Source organism: Ctenopharyngodon idella, chromosome 16 (genome assembly GCF_019924925.1).
Source record: "Ctenopharyngodon idella isolate HZGC_01 chromosome 16, HZGC01, whole genome shotgun sequence".
NCBI lineage: Eukaryota > Metazoa > Chordata > Actinopteri > Cypriniformes > Xenocyprididae > Ctenopharyngodon > Ctenopharyngodon idella.
The window spans coordinates 15,285,294-15,303,109 of NC_067235.1; the positions used below are offsets into that span (position 1 = coordinate 15,285,294).

Genomic DNA, 17,816 nt, shown 5'->3' on the forward strand with positions numbered 1-17,816 from the left:
ATGTTAATATCGCTTGGTAACTTCCTATAGCAACGATTTGGTTGTTGCATATTAACTACTCGGCTACAACGTCACGCTAGTGTCCTCCAATGAACACGGCCTGGCTACTGAATATTAATTAGTTACGTTCTAGCCTTCCAATGGCGGAGGGTTGTACTGTGAATATTAAGAACCAAGCCTTCGTCGCAGTAGGATTTGTAAATTCGCTTACCGGGGGTGAGACCTGAGAGCGAGAGAGACGCAGTGTGGGCGGGTTAAGAAACTGCGAGAGGGAGGAGATATAACCACTGTCTTTTTCTCACGGTATCCACCGAAAACGGGGGCATTGGTTTCTTGGTAACTAATCTTCAAATTCCAGTTCGCTCCTTTTCACAGTTGAAATCATTTCGGGAGGCACCGGAGGCCCCATCGCTCCACCCGTTGCGTTCAGTGTGCTCGTGTGTCGGCGGGCATCAGGCTGTCATAGGTGTGAGTGTGTGACGGATGCCTAGAGGAGACGGAGCAGGGTAACATAACACACCTCACGGTAACGTACATTTGATCCCAAAATAATATTTCTGATTCGGTTCTTGCGCTTACGACAGGGGTTAATAACATCTAAATATGTTGAAAATATATGATATGGTGATTTCAGGTTTATTTACAGGCTTAAAAAATCGATTCATGTTTGTCGCATAGATATATGAGTGAGCTGTAACACATTTAATGCCGGTCATTTTAATAATAACGCGTTTGAAACAGCAGTAGGTTATATCACATATCCGTTCGTCATTCAAGTTGGCAGCTTTTAATATTCATTTATTTAAAAACGAATATTGATGTATATAAATGGCATATATACATCTGTTCAAATCAGATGTTATTCGGGGACATGCGTAATGAATCACATTTGATATTCTGTTAACAAACCTGCCAATGTGATATCCGCGTCCGCGCGCACATTCGTGGGGATACACCTGCATGCGCGTGTTAACGAGGATGCGCAGACTTATCAATTTCACGCGCGCTCAAATAGCTTAATATAAAGGTTTTATTGAGTGCTGGGTGTCACTAGTAAATATGGACTATATATACTGTATCTTACATGTAAGCCAGACCTACTCGGCCATACTAGGCCACAAAGATAATGTCAAGGATGTTACATATCATATTCACATTTACCAGAGCGTAGTATTTGTCTTTATGTTTACGTTTAAAGAAATGCAAGCAAGGAGGTATGTCTGTCTCTCTGTCTCAGTCATTTTCCTCTATCTTAAACTGCTTTATATCAGGTTAATGCATGTTATTTCCCTCTGTCCTTTCCCTCCTTCCTCCTTCAGATGGCCAGAATGAGTTTTCTCTCCTTTCTCCTCTTTTGCTTGACTTCGGTTGCCCATGGCAACAAAGGTCAGTCTCCTCCATCCTTTTGAATGTTGATATTGAGCATTGTGTTGATGATTAAGGGCGAATGAGTGTATTATTAACGTTTTTGCTTGCAGCTCTGGCACATACAGTTGATTGAAACCAGCCACTTGATTCATTTTGCTGTATGTTACAGCTGTAAAGTATAAAATGTAAGTTCGCCTCCTGTATGAATGACAACAGTAGATTTTGTAGAGATCACAAAAGGTAGGCCGCATCTCAAGGTGACATGGGAAGAGACAACATGATGAAAAAAGTGAAGAGATATGAGAAAACAGAATGACACACTGGAAGATAGGAGTGAATAGATGACAGCTAATGACAGAGATATGTAGACTAACGGGTGGGAGAGCAAAATTTGGAGGAGGAGGACAGAAAGGATGCTTAGATATATATTGTAGGATCTCTGTGAGAAAGAGAGGGGGAGTGAGAGGTTGACTCTTGTCCTTGAAGAAAAGGGTGAAAGCTTATCTATTCTCGTCTCAGCTATTTTTAGAGATGTGGGAAACCGGAGATGCTATATTTCTTAATTTATGGCTAATGTTTCTCCTTGTGTGATCACAGACGTACGTAGCCCTTTCTATCTATCCTCCGTCGCAGCTGTTGTCAGAGTCGTTCAAAGCGCTCTGGTCAGTGTGTGAAAGCAGCACGTGTGATAAATGGAGTGAGATGCAAAGCGTTGTCTCTCATTCTGTAATCCGAGGAGTAATCCAGTGGTCTGATGCTCAGATTAATGTTATATGGCTGAGTGAGGGATGAGAGGGAGGAACGCAGGCGTGGGTGGGTGGGAGAGAGAGGGATAGGTAGAGAGATAAATGGCAAAAAAACACAGACTAACTTGAAAAATGAGAGCAAGTTGGTCAGCATGCAGCCACACATGAAAAATCCTTACATGCAAGACTGGTGCATTGGGTTAGTGGTCAACAAAACTGTCTAGTACTAGGATGACCAGTCATTTTAATGAAGCAGGGATCAATAATAAGGATTAGTAGTAATGACTTTTTCTTGCACAACCGCAAAAGAAAGATTTTTATTCCTAACAATATGTATTTGCTAGAAATGATGTTGTATTAACAAAGTTCGGGAGGAGCATGTTCAGATAATCTACCAAATCAGCGCGAAAGGAGACTTATATACAGCTGACTTACCCACGACAGTTCCAGCATCCCTTATCCACCCCAACTCCTCACTCTTGATTATTCCTATCGCAGCCAGGGATGGGGGGGTGCTCTGAGTTTGGGCCAAATACACCAAATACACATATAGTACAATATTCTGTACTATATCTGATAATATGTAAGTGCGAACTCGTGAAATATTTATTTTTTATGCTCAGTTAATCACCAAGGCTGCATTTATATGTAAAAAAAAAAAAGTAATATTGTGAAATAATATTGTGAAATAAAATTAATTTTTATAATACCTGTTTTCTACTTTAATATATTGTAAAATGTAATTTATTCATGTGATGGCAAAGCTCCAGTCTTCAGTGTCACATGATCCCTCACCCTCAGAAATCCTTCTCATGCTTTTTTTTTTTTTTTTTTTGTGGATACCATGATTTTCAGGATTCTTTGACATAAATCAAAGTAAATTTGATGTAAATTATACTGCCCAATATGAAGTTTAAAAGAACAGCATTTATTTAAAATAAAAATTGTTACGATTTCTTACAATTTTGTAATTTTTTTTACTGTAACTTTTTTCAGTTTAATGCAAATAAAAGTATTCATTTATGTAAATAAAAAACTTACTGACCCCAAATTTTGAATGGTATATATGACAAAAATAAATGCAATTGCTTGAAATTACACAGCTATAATGTAACACCAACACAATGGAAAACAATGGCATACAAATTCAAAAATATGATTGGTTTGCAGTTTTCAGCTCGTAGTTATGTTTTTAAGACTATCAGAATTTATTTTTACAAATTTGACAAAACCTCCCTAATGTTAGCAAACTAGATAACATTATCTCAATGACAGATCTGCGGAATTTGCAACAACAATGCAAAATACATCACAGAAAACCAAATGTTTAAATTGCAAGGCAAAAAAATTGGAAATTTAAGATAATGAATGTAAGATATTTAGTGGAAATGCAGCACCGGGCCAGAATGACCCACACTTATTGTTGAAGATTTCTCATTTTCAGGGAGTTTGATGTAGGTTTGCATGGTTCGGTCTTTCTCTGAGCGTTCACAGAGAGCTATCTGTCTGCATTTGAGTGATAGGCGCAATATACCTCACGGTATGCGATCAGGCCAAACATCTCTATACCTAATTACTCTGCAAAGCAGTGAGGCATAGCATACTCTGTGTGTGTGTGTGTGTGTGTGTGTGTGTGTGTGTGTGTGTGTGTGTGTCCATCACACAGTTTTGGTGGATCCCCATATGGGTATGTTTGTAACGTAATGTGCAAGTGTTATGCATACGTACAGCTGGCCGAACCATTGCACCATCTGCCACTAATGTATTTTAGCACAACTTTTTTATTTGTTGCAAATTCCTTCGACTTGGTCTGCTTGTGTTCGTCTTTGAACCACTCACCTTCATAACAGTGTGTTATAAATAGTCTTGTCAATAAAAAAAAAATAACGGTTTGTTCTGAATCACAGATTGTTCCTGTTTCTCTCACACCTGTCCCTTGCTTTTGTTATTGTTCTTTCTCAGCCAATAAACACAAGCCATGGATCGAGACGGAGTACCAAGGGATCGTCATGGAAAACGACAACACTGTCCTCCTCAACCCTCCTCTATTCGCCCTGGATAAAGACGCACCACTGCACTATGCTGGTAAAGATGCTGATAATGTCGCACATTTACGTGCTATAGTCATGCTGTGATGATTAATCCATTTAAGGTTACATTAGCAAAGTTTAGTAGGCAAAAAAGGTCCATTGTCTATTAACACAGCGCACACAGAAGTCACTTTCAAACCAAGCAGTTTTCTGTTGGCCAACGCTTCATCCTCACATGAAATTCTTGATCGCATGGATTCCTATTAAAATTCCTAGATTTCATTTGTGAAAATTCACAGAACAACGATAAATGTGATTGCACAGGTAGTTTTACACCTGAAGTGTGAAAAGGAAACACTAGTTTTGCATAATCATATTACTAGTGTACTTCCAATTGACAGGGTCTAGTTAAGGGTTTGATGTAAGGGTTATTTTGAAGGGGAGGGAGCAACTTAGCAGCTAGTTTAGTATTGCGGTGTGTAATTACATGTTATGTTTACACAAATTACCCGAATTACACAGGGATTAAGGCTGACAGACCTCCCCCCTCCGCAGGCTGAGCTAACATTCACAGTGCCGTGTCATGTGTAACAGCACTTCCTGAACACAGACAAGTGTTTACTTCCAGAAGAACACTCGGCAGCCCTTTTCACATCATTTCACACATTAATGTTTTTTCACTTGTGTAGTTAATGGCATTTTAAATTAGGATTTTATTCAAGGGTTGTCACGTACAAATATATTTTATTCAGATGTAATCAGTGCAGACTCCTGTTTCTCTTTTCAGGGGAGATCTGTGGGTTTAGGGTTCATAACGGACCAGGTGGTTCTGGTTCGGCACAGTTTGAGGCCGTGGTGTTGGACCGCTCCACTGGAGAAGGTCTGGTTCGGTCCAAGGAGCCTCTGGACTGTGAAAGCCAGAAGGAGCACAGCTTCACCATCCAGGCGTATGACTGCGGTGAAGGTCCTGACGGCAGCAACAGCAAGAAATCCCACAAGTAAGAGATTTTTTTAATTCAGGTGGAGTTTTCCTAAAAATCTGGGTTTTGCAAATTCATGCAGAAACCCATTTTGTTGTTCTCCATTTTAGATTCTAAATTACACTCTTAACCGTTTTTTTTTTTCCAAGGGCCACCGTGCACGTCCGTGTAAATGACGTGAACGAGTTCTCTCCTGTCTTTGTGGAGCGTCGGTACGAGGCGTCTGTGCCTGAGGGTCGTCTGTTTGATCGTATTGTGCGGGTGGAAGCCGTGGATGCCGACTGCTCCCCTCAGTACAGCCAGATCTGCTTCTATGACATCATCACACCCAACGTCCCTTTCACCATTGATAATGATGGTGAGAACTACAACTCCCGGCATTGATAAAACACAGATACTCACAGTTACACTTCTGATGTAGGAGTGAACTAACTCAGCTTACTCACCACAACTTAACAAAAATAGTGATTTTAATATATGTGATATATATACATCGTAATATGATATACAATATAATATGTAATATATATAATTTGGAGATTAAATAGATATTGGTTTGAATATATATATTTAATACAATATATATTTAATACAAAATTGTTAGTCTGGTGTTTTAATGTCTTTAAATACGAGCTAATATCTATTTAATCTCCAGGTTGATGATTAATATTTAACATGAATAAAAGGATTATGCTGTCGCCAGTAGCTTCCATACAAGATCAAGGCTGTGAGGTTGGAGGCAATTTAACTCTAATTATGAAATTAAAAAAAACTGTTGGACTGAATTAAAAAATGAATCTTTAAAACGTATAATGAACATTTTTTCTCTGAAGTATGTAGGTGAAGGCCGTTTTTCACTAGCTATCAACATATTTTAGTAAAAAGGATTTAAAGGTATGAAAAATCTGTATCATTTTCCTTTATGTTCTTCCAAACCTGTATGACTTTCTTTCTTCTGTGGAACATAAAAGATAAAAGAAGACAGATTTTGTTGAAAAAAAAAAAAAAACTGACTACAATAGAAGCCAGTGGTCTGTTTGGTTGCTGATATTCTACAAAATATCTTCCTTTGTGTTCTGCAGAATGACTAAATTAAGACAGAATTTTCATTTTTGGGTGAACTATACCTTAATTCAGATAATTATGATTTAGGTCCCTGTGTAAATGTGAAAATTATAGAGCATTATTTATAGTATAATATTATTAAAGCAACAATATTATTACTTTGATATGTGCTTTTTTTATTTAAGACACATTTGATTAATATTATTTAATTTTTAGGATGTTAAAATTGCCTAAAACTGCTGTTACATTCACCCCCATAATATTATTGTAATATATAAAATTATAATCATCATTTTATACCAATGATGATTGTTCCAAAATTTTCTTTATCTCTGAGGTGGCATGTGGATGTTGAGCTGGTTTTTAGGGTAACATCCAAGTTCTCTGAACCTCCCAGTTTCTGCAGTGAGACTGAGAGATAGTCCCCCTTCCTGATCATTCAGTGCAGATCAGAGCACCCATTGACAGACTGAGGAGGAGGCGATCAATAGCCGACATTTTGTAACATGACAAATGCTGATGAAGAAGGTACTGGCCAATGGAAAGAAACCGAAACTTGGGAGAAAGATACAATGAGGAAGGCGCACAAGGGAGAGAAGTCCTCCTTTTAGCCATGACTTTGCAGATTTTTCTGCTGTAGTGTGTGTGGTTTGGTTTCCTAATTAGGGTCAGTCAGACTCAGGCTGTACCAGACACCACTGTGTGAATATCCTTTTATTTATTGTGCCACTTCAATATCGTTCTTTTACTCTCTCTCTCTCACTTTCTCTCTCTCCTCCAGTCCACTGTCGGCCTTCACCTGTCACTCTCATCTTTCGTTGCTTTGTTTTTGCTCTCATTTTCAGCTGCTTTTGATGCTTTCTTTATCATATGCTTAGTGTCCCTGGCACTATTCAAATGGTTTTATAATTTCCAATCAGTCACCAAAGCCTCTGGCTTTCAAATATTTTAACATTCTCTGTGCTTATTTTTCCTATCTAGCCAGATATATAAACATCTCTCTATCTCTTACAAATCCAGGGAACATAAAGAACACTGAGCCACTGGACTCCAAACGCCAGCGTGTCCACAGTTTCTGGGTGACAGCATTTGATTGTGGGAAGAATCGAGCTCAGGCTGATGCTCAGGTCATAGTCACAGTCAAACCTTCCTGCAAGCCAGGCTGGATAGGTATTTATTTATTTATTTATAAAAATTTGGCTGTGAATTGAACATTATTAAAATTTGATAACATTATGTCAAGAGATATGTTATTTTATATTATTATATGTGTGTTTGTATCACAGGATGGACAAAGCGCATCGAGTATACTCCTGGTTCCGGCAGTATCCCACTCTTTCCGAACCTGCACTTGGAAACCTGCGAAGAAACAGTTTGGAACATCCAGGCTACTGTTGAGCTTCAGACGGGTCATATTGGGAAGGGCTGTGACAGGGACAGCTACTCCGATCGATCTGTGCGCAGACTCTGTGGTACGTTTGTAAATGGTATCAATTTCTGATCTGGGAAAGATTTTTGTTTTTCCGATAAATTGTCTACTGTTTGAATTTGATGATGGCAGACCATCGTTCATTACAATTAGACATGATTAGCGGACAGAAAATTGATGACTTGGAGTTTATCTGTTGTGCCCAACTGTTCATCTCATTTAGAGCAGATGGGAAAATGTCCCAAATCATTCCGTTCTCCTCAGATTAACAGCAGGATGCAAATCCCGCCAAATTAGGGTGTACTCAATAATTCCATAGTTCTTGCTGTTCTTGCTGACACCATCCCTGTTTTCAAATCAATAATGTGTTGGCTTTTAACATTTTCAGGTGCTGTGAGGGGTGAAGTCGACCTCCTTCCACCTCCATCCCCTGCAACCAATTGGACCGCCGCACTGCCGACTCTACCATCCTCTGATTCATCCCTGGTCTTCTCCTTCAATGGCTCCACGCATGTTGCTGTAGTACCTGATTCAGTTGCTTCAGCAGTATCCGGTGACCACTTTACCCTGCAGCTGTGGATGCGAAGAGGAGGTGCCAGCGCTCAACCACCGGCCAATCAGGCGAGAGGAACCCGTAAAGAGGAGGAGACTATTGTCTGCAGCACTGTAAAGAATGGTCAGTCTGTGTTAGCTTTGTCATCATGCCAATATTTCAGTAGTCGATACTAGTGGCAGTAAAATTCAATACCACAGAAAAAAAGAATATGTTGTTGACCACACTCTCAAAAAGTTACAATTCCGTTCAAGGGGTCCGTAAGATTTTTGATTACAGTTGCAGTAATATTGTTAAATATTATTACTATTTAAAATAACTGTTTTCTTTTTTAATATATTTAAAAATGCCAGTTTTTCCTGTAATGGCAAAGCTGAATTTTCAGCTCCAGCCTTCAGTGTCACATGATCCTTCAGAAATCATTCTAATATGTGGATTTGTTGCTCAAAAAACATTTTTTATTATTATGTTGAAAGTTGAAAACAGCTGTGCTGCTTAATATTTTTGTGGAATAATTTTTTCAGGATTCTTTTATGAATAGAAAACTCAAAAGGACAGAGTTTATTTGAAATAGAAATGTTTTGTAACATTATGAATGTCTTTACTGCCACTTTTGATAAATTTAATGCATCCTTGCTGAATTAGTTTTGAATTATTAATTTCTTAAAAAAAATAAAAAAGTCTTACAGACCCCAAATGTTTGAATGGTAGGGTACGTATTAAAATAAATATTAACAAATTAAATTAAAACAATGGAATGTAGTCTTTTTGAAGTATTTATAAATAAAATAAGCATTGCTTCTAATTATTCATGTAAAAATAATACAAACAATGTATTTGGCTGAAGTTTCTAGTGCACAAATATAATATTTTGACACATATCAATAATACCAAGATAAGCATTTTTGACAATGAAACTTGGCACTGAAGTACCAGTACCTTTGACATCCCATATTTGAGCTGCTCTACTAAACAGTGTTCTGATCTCATTTCCAGATGACTCGTACTCACATTACTCTTTATCGGTACATGGCTGTCGTCTCTCTCTCTTCTATTGGCCGGATGTGTCCGCCGCAAGACCCGTCAAATTCCTTTGGAAACTGGAACAGGTAAACTAACCTGTCACAGGAACTAATAGTGACATCTTGTTTTGCATCATATAAATATACATCTGGATGTGTACACCTTGTTTTATAGCTTAGCTGAACTTTGACCTCTGTTTCTGACAGGTGTGTGACAGTGAGTGGCATCACCTGTCCCTTAGTGTGCAGTTCCCCTCTGTCACACTCTATGTGGATGGCGTGACCTTTGACCCTGCACTCATCCATGACAATGGAGCTATCCCCAACCCTGCACCACACCAACGGCTGGTCATCGGAGCATGCTGGGGTAATTTTACAGTTAGTCATATGTGATAAATCTTCAACTGGTGTGAAGATATCATCAGTAGGTGGAGCAGAAATCTTTAGTCATGTTCTTTTCTGAGACTTTGTGTGTTTCAGCTATTAATAGACTCATATATTATTCAGCTAAACAGAACCGTTCTTACACACTGTGGCACTCATTTAGTGTGTGTGTGGTAGAAAGATGCCCAAGCTTTCAATCTCCTGCTGTTCTGCTAACTGGGTCACCATTTAAAATGATGTTTTGACACTGTGCTGAGGCTTTAAGTAACAGTTAGCCTAATAATGACATTATGCCAATATTTACTTACCCTCATGTCATTTCAATCCATGTGTTGTACTTGTTATTTTTATACAACTTTAGCTGTATAAAACCAGTTTATAGTGACTAGGGACTCAATAAAGACCAAAAAAAAAAAAACACTATCAAAGAAATATAGAAGTAGAAGTTTCCTGAAACAAATGAAAACTGAAGTCGTTATACACTGATAATCTTCACTTCCACCAAAGTTTGTATCTAACCTGCATCCCGATTAAAATAAAATGGTGCATTGATGCCAAAATGGAATTCGTATGGCTTCAGAAGCCTTAGAATATAGCAAACAAGTGATATTTCTTTCAATAAAAAATAACAGAATACCATTCAAAAGTTTGGGGTCAGTTAGATTTTTTTCAAGAAATTAATAGTACTGTTATTCAGTAAGGATGCATTAAATTGATCAAAAGTGACAACAATGACATTAATAATGTTACAAAGGTTTCTATTTCAAATAAATGTTGTTCTTTTGAACTTTCTATTTGTCATAATCTTAAAAAAATCATTACGGTTTCCACAAAAATATTAAGCAGCACTCCTGTTTCCAACATTGATAATAGTAAGAAATGTTTCTTGAGCTCCAAATCATCATATTAGAATGATTTATGTAGGATCATGTGACACTAAAGACTGTAGTAATGATGCTGAAACTTCAGTTTTGCATCACATAATAAAATAGTTATTTTAAATTGTAATATCTCACAATATTACTGTTTTTGATGTGTTTTTGATCAAATAAATGCAGCCTTAGCGATCATAAAAGACATTTGAACATTAATGTAGGTTTCAATTCCTTTAAAATGAATGAATACAGCTTTTTATCTATTTCCTTTTTTCTTATTCCTCGCTGTAGAGCCAGAAGAGAAACCAAAAGACATTGTGAACAACACCATGCCAGAGAGTAAAGACACAGGTGAGGTGCACTCCAGGAGAACGCGCCTATGTTTGTGTGTGGATGAGGGTGTGCTAGTATGTGTTATTCATAAGCCTTCTGGGATCAATAGAGAGACTCAATTAAGTGCCAGCATGTGTTTAATGTTCTTAAAAGAGTCTGTATCGATTCATATTTATATATACTGTATATCTTCTCATTTTGGCCCACAGGGAAGTTTGTCAGTGGTTACAAAGGGCTTTTGTCAGGAGTAACGGTGCGTCCAGGAAATGTGGAGCCACACAGTGTAGTGGAGTGCCTGTATGCCTGTCGAGAGGGGCTTGATTTTGGAGACCTTGAGACTTTGGGCTCAGGCATGAAGGTACATTCAATTTATGACTTAAAGTTTGATAGCTTCACATTTTTACCCATAACACAGCACAGATTTCTTCCCAAAGGCTTCCATTTTAAATGCACTAGTATAAATGTTCTGCATTATTTTTTGTCTAACTGAAATTATTTTCTGTAGTAATCTGTCAATAGCAGATTACTACAGCCTGGAATATTTAACCTGGAACAGCCTGGAATATTTATTTAGCCTGGAATATTCTTGTAAAATTTAAACTAGCTTGATTTTTTTACTAACCCCAGTTTATTTTCCTCAGGTGCATGTGAACCCTAGCCAGTCTGTGCTGGTGTTAGAGGGAGACGACATTGAAAGTTTCAACCGTGCTGTTCAGCAGGTGACATACAGAAACTCTCTACGATTTGCCACCCCTGGTGTCCGTCCGTTAAAACTCACTACCTCTCTCAGGTACATGACAACTCACACACTGAAATAATGATCTTTGTTCAGCATTTCAAATTAACCATCATATCTAAAGTCTTATAAATTCAAACTCAATATTATTTGTCATTTTGTCAGAAAATTATTTTACTGCAGTGGCCAACAGTAGGTTAGTTTGTGTTCAACTGCAAAAGCTGAAATTAAAATACAGAAAAAAAGGCTTTTCCTGAAAGCGAATTAAAGAGAAGGAGAGGAAACCATCAATTGCTACGTGCAGAGTAATGAAAATCTGTAAAAATGTTGTAATTTAGCTAAAATTATTTTTGTTAATAACAGCTCTGTCTGTTTTTTGGCAAGCATGTATAGTAGGGCTTTACTTAAATGTTACCAGATATCAAGTCAAGGGGTCGTGGTGAGCAGCTGTAGCATCAACGATCAGCCGTAGATAAATGTAACCAGCTGCTCACAATGAACAGATTAATTGGCACATATTCACCAACATATGGGCACACGTTTCTACATACAGTAGCGTGAATACTGCCACACAATCAAGTATTAATTAATAATATAACATGCTGATTAATTCATAAAATGAATCACAATTAATCATATATACTTTACCATTCTAAAGTTTGGGGTCAGTAAGATTTTTTTTCTTTTATTCAGCAGGGATGCATTAAATTGATCAAAGGTGACAGTAAAGACTTTTAATTTGTTAAACAATTTATATATATTTCAAACGTTTCAAATGTTTGCAACAATTATAAGACATATTTCTTGAGCACCAAATCAACATATTAAAATGATTTCTGAAGGATCATGTGACACTGAAGACTTGAGTAATTACTACTGAAAATTCAGCTTTGCCATCACAGAAATAAATTACGTTTTAACATACATTAAAATAGAGAACAGCTTTTTAAAATTGTAATAATATTTCACAATATTACTGTTTTACCGTATTTTTGATCAAATAAATGCAGCGTTGGTGAGCAGAAGAGACTTCTTTCAAAAATGTAAAAAATTCCAACTCACCCCAAATTTATGAATGGTGGTGTAGATCAGTAATTTATTCATTAGAAAAGACCCCAAATAAAAATATTACATTATTATATTAGACAAGTCAGCCTAAAGCATTATTAAATGTGTTGACTTTTAACACATTATAATCATAAAGTATTCCAGAAAAATTACACAAAATATTTAGATACTTTATTAAGTTTAAATCATCATATTTGTCTTTATCCTTCTCTAGGTGTTTCAGTGAAGAGAGCTGTCTCTCTCTCAGGCAGCTGGAGGGTTACCTGGTCGTGCTTCAGCCTGATGCCCCGCAGATCTCTCTGTCTGGGGTGGGACCCCACCTGGCCCGACCAGCCGCTGAATTTGAGGGCCCTCAAGGGGTTCCCTTGTTTCCTGAGCTCCGTATCGTCTGCTCCTTGTCTCACGCTGTGAACACAGCTGCTCAGGGCATGGAAGGAGGAGGTAAGCTTTGAACATCTCACCTAAAACAGTAATCTGCGAGCCTACAGCTTGATGGATGACCTCTATAAGGGCTTTTTATCAAAATGGATTCTATTCATTTATTTCTGGAAAATGATCTACACATAGGACCCTGTAATAGGCCAGAGGCTCAACTTGATGAATAACTAAGAACAAAAGATCTGCAGTCTAAGAGCTTGTTTTGGTTTTGTCCGGAGGTGGTACAGCATAGATAGGTTTTCTATTAAAGAAGTCAAGGTCAGGCCATCATCAAATGTTTGCAAGTTAGTATGTAAGGGTTTTCTGTCTATAGAAAATGTGAGCAAAACAAGCAATGGAATTGCTTATCTGCTTACAGGTTAACATATAACTTGTTCTGTTATCTGTAACTTTAAGCTTGTGCAATGCAGTAGACTTGCAGGAAAGTAAAGGAAACTTTGTTCTCCTCTCACTTCAGTTAAGGCCAAAGGCTAGAGAGTCATTCAGTCTTTTTCTGTCTCTTTATCAGCACTGATGTCAGATGCTGTTGCTCACACTCTGGATGGGTGTGAAGTCCAGCCCTTGGGGGAGGAGCTAAACCCAGAAAGGGAGGAGCTTCTAGTTGACATGGAGGCGTTAAGAGAGAGGGGGCTGGACATCATTAACACAACGGCCTACATTGCCATCACTGGTAATTTTTTCATCATTAGCTTACCAGCTTACATTGCCATCACTTTGAAAGTTTGTCTTAATTTTGAACAATATATAAATTGTTATACTGAATAGTGTTTTGTGCTATTGTGCTAGTTTTTGTGCTTCTTCAAAATAAATGCCTTAAAATGCCATAAAATAAATAATTTAAAATAATTAAAACATTTATACATGTTTAAGTGTTACTTTAGTGTCTGAATATATTTAGGGCTGTACATGCAAATCATAGAATCACATAATGAATGCATTCTTATTTATTTTTACAATAAAAAGGCTTTAATCCTTCCTTTTCTCTCTTTCAGGAGCGGAGTCTATCTCTGTGTATGAAGATGTGTTGCGCTCCATTCGCTATCGCTTAGCAAAGGGCTCTGCTCGTTTTGAAAGAAGGTTCCGTCTGTCGTGCTCAGAAATGAACGGCCGGTACACCAGCAACGAGCTCACGCTTGAGGTAATAACACCACTGAACACGTGACACTGACATGGATCCTTCAGTCTGACCTATAGCACACTAACCCAGTACACACACTTCCTGACCATTGAAAGTTCACACTCTTAATTTGATACACAACACACAATCTCACTGTCTTTGTTTTGTTTTCTCCTACACTTGCTCAGGTGAACTTTCTGCATTCTCTGGACAGTCTGTACCATCCGTCTCACCTGCTGGCGTCTCAGCAGCAGTTCCTCCACCCATCCCATCACACTGGAGAACTGAGTGGACACACACTCCCCAACCCACACCGCAACTCAGGTACATGTCTGAAATATGTAAACACAAATATATATATCTATACATCTCATTTTTCTCCTAAATAAAATACATTTTTGGTGATTAAAGGGTTATTTATGGAAGCTTGTTTCTGCCACAGAATAAAACAATTTAAAAGACTTTTTGTATCACAAATCTGACTTTTTCTCTCGCAATTGCGAATTGATATCTCACCATTCTGAATTATTTTCTCATAATTGAGTTTATATCTTGCGATTCTGACTTTTTTCTCACAATTGACTTTTTTCTCACAATTGCGAGTTTATATAGTCAGAATTGCATGATATAAAGTCGCAGTTGCGAGTTATAAAGTCAGAATTGAAAAAAAGACTGAATTGTGAGTTTATATCGTGCAATTCTGACTTTTATAACACAACTGCAAGTTTATATCGCGCAATTCTGACTTTTTAACTCGCAATTGCGAGTTTATATCACAGAATTCAGAGAAAAAAGTCAGAATTTGTGAGATGTAAACTCGAAATTGCGAGAAAAAAGTCAGAATTGTAAGATAAAAAGTCGCAATTACCATTTTTATTTTTTATGCAGTGGCGGAAACAAGCATCTATAGTTATTTAAGTTACTTAAGGGTTATTTAAGCTCTTAAGGTCAATTTATAATGTTAGTAAATGGTCTTTTTTACTGCAGAGAAAGTTTTGAGTTCTGAAACTTACATTATATTGTAATAGTATAATCTCAAAGGTTTTATTCCTCATGATATAACCCTTTAAAAAATGATAGAATATAAAGAATAAACATAATCTCTCTCTCTCTCTCTCTCTCTCTCTCTCTCTCTCTCCTCATGCGTACAGTTGTTCCAGGAGCTGCAACTGTCATCATCATGGTGTGTGTGGGTTTCTTGGTTGTCATGGTGATTCTTGGTGTCTTCCGCATCCGTTCCATCCACCGTCGTGGTGAAGGAGCAAGAGGCGGAGGCAAAGAGGGCAGCAACCAATGGGATGATTCGGCCCTCACAATCATTGTGAACCCAATGGAGGTATGAATCCAAAACTAGATATATGTACTACTGTTCAAAAGTTTGGGGTCGGTAAATTTTTTAAAATATATTTTTGAAAAAAAAAATCTCTTATGCTCACATTTATTTGATCAAAAATACTGAAAAAACTGTAATATTGTGAAATATAATTTAAAATTACAGTTTTCTATGTGAATATATTTTAAAATGTAATTTATTCCTGTTATGGTAAAGCTGAATTTTCAGCATCATTACTCCAGTCCTCAGTGTCACATGATCCTTCAGAAATCATTCTAATATGTTGATTTGGTGCTCAAGAAATATTTCTTATTATCAATGCTGAAAACAGTTGTGCTGCTTAATATATTTGTGGAAATTATGATTCCCTTTTTTCCCAGGAGTCTTTGATGAATAGAAAATGAAAAAGAACAGCATTTATTTAAAATATAAATCTTTTGTAATGTTATAAATGTCTTTACTGTCGCTTTTGATTAATTTAATGCTTCCTTGCTGAATTAAACTATTAATTTATTTAAAAAATCTTACTGACTCCAAACTTTTTTGACTCCAAACTTATTACTGATGTGTGTGGGATCTTACACAGCTCTCTTTTTATTCTCTCTCTTAGACATACGAGAACCGCATGGGCATTGCAACAGATATTGAAGGAGAGTGTGATGATGAGGAAGAAGTAGTGGATTCGCCCGATGATACCAGTGATGACCAACGAATCATCATCAAGAAAGAGGGAAGAGACTCCACCCCCAGACGCTACTGATTCAATTGGCCACGCCCACATTAAAAAACTCCACCCACTCATTTAAAATACAGGAATATACACACACAGACGCACCATCAAAGATAATGAAATGTGTCTAACACACCTGTGACACAGTTATAGAATCTCAGCCTCTGTGAATGCAATGCTTCTCTCTGGAATGTACGCTCCCACAATGCACAATGCATTCCCTCTTCGCCACTCTCGACCCAGATCCCAGAATTTATTAATGGCACAAGTATATGTTCATTCATCCTACAACCTTTCCAATTGATGTGCTCACATCACTGTGTTAAATGCAATGAAAACACTAATTGTCTACTCATAAAAACGAATTGACTCCGAATGTTTTAAATTACAGCCTTTTGTATCTAATATAATGTCAGAAGCTGTATTTCCTCTGCACAATCTGTCTCTTGATACATTCCTTGAACAAATTCACATGTACAGATATAGAGGACTAGTCAGTAAAGGTGTTTCGTAATAGTGATAGACTGCAGCTAGGTATGCAAGTGCTTTCTTTTAAGCATCACAATACACACGCACACACACACACAAAACTTTTGTGCACCTCTTCTCACAACCTCACAAAAAACACAGTACAGTGCAATGCCCTCTGCTGTAACAGAATGTTAGCTCAACCTGGGCAGTTTTGATTGTACTTAAATGTATGTAAATACAAATGACTACTACTATTATTATCATTTTTTTGTTGTTCCATTATTTGCGTTCATTTTCAGTCTTTGCACTTTCAGATAGGTTAGGCTAGGTATTTTTTTCTAATATCTCTACTGGTAATATACAGTGATAATGACAATAATAGTATTAGTAATAAGAGCGGTAATGATTGGCTTGATGAATGTCTATTTAATTGTGTGTTCAATTGTGTAATTTAAAACTTGTTAATATCTGATCCACAGTGAAACAGAAAGGCACATTATTGTTATGCCTAGAACACGTTCACTCTGCCATCATCCTCCCTCTCTCTTTTCTCCCCTGTCCTTTCTCTATCCTTACACTGTTTAGATACTGCCACTGCTTTTTTGGTTTTTGAATGTACAACTGTGCCACCCCTTCCCTCCTTCCAGCTCGCAATTCCCTCTCTTTTCCCGTGACTATTTCTCTGTCTGTGTTAGTGTACAGTGGAAACCTGTCCGTTTTTGCAGTGTGATATTAAGAATGGATAAATTTGCATTAATAAGCTATATTATTACAATGGTTACCATTGGGACAATTAACTATACTTATAGACACAATGACATGGATTATATGGATTGATTGTTATTGATAACCGTCTGAAGAAATAATCTGTTCAAAAAATTCATAATAAAAACACACGGATGACGTCAGCAGGTGCTCTCTGGTTTTTTCATGTTAGTCTTGAAAAGGGGATAGTTGCAGACTACAAAATATTTCAAAATAAACATAACAAAAAAATGACATATGACCATAATGCGATTATTTAGAGCGCTGTAATTGAAATTGTTTTAGTTAGGCAGTAAATGTTCATTCCTGTTACTTTTAGAATACATAACTGAATTTATTGGGAAATATTTCAGGTTTTTAACTACTACTTATA

General features: G+C 37.2%; 1 protein-coding gene across 4 annotated transcripts; it reads left to right on the forward strand.

Moving 5' to 3' along the window:
• Window positions 1–201: 201 nt before the first annotated feature.
• clstn3 (calsyntenin 3) lies at window positions 202–17,586 on the forward strand. Of its 4 annotated transcripts, none has more exons than XM_051864290.1 (19): window positions 202–506; window positions 1,320–1,386; window positions 4,077–4,199; window positions 4,932–5,142; window positions 5,274–5,482; window positions 7,210–7,359; window positions 7,476–7,661; window positions 8,007–8,294; window positions 9,168–9,280; window positions 9,401–9,560; window positions 10,744–10,803; window positions 10,995–11,143; window positions 11,427–11,575; window positions 12,804–13,030; window positions 13,536–13,697; window positions 14,020–14,165; window positions 14,333–14,468; window positions 15,296–15,480; window positions 16,088–17,586. In XM_051864290.1, exons 2-19 carry the CDS (start codon window positions 1,320–1,322, stop codon window positions 16,235–16,237), a joined length of 2,871 nt encoding a protein of 956 aa, XP_051720250.1. In that variant the 5' UTR covers window positions 202–506; the 3' UTR covers window positions 16,238–17,586. The 4 variants fall into 4 exon arrangements, with proteins under 4 accessions (XP_051720250.1, XP_051720249.1, XP_051720252.1 ...); XM_051864289.1 differs by having other exon boundaries at window positions 203–526; XM_051864291.1 differs by having other exon boundaries at window positions 247–336.
• Window positions 17,587–17,816: the final 230 nt, after the last annotated feature.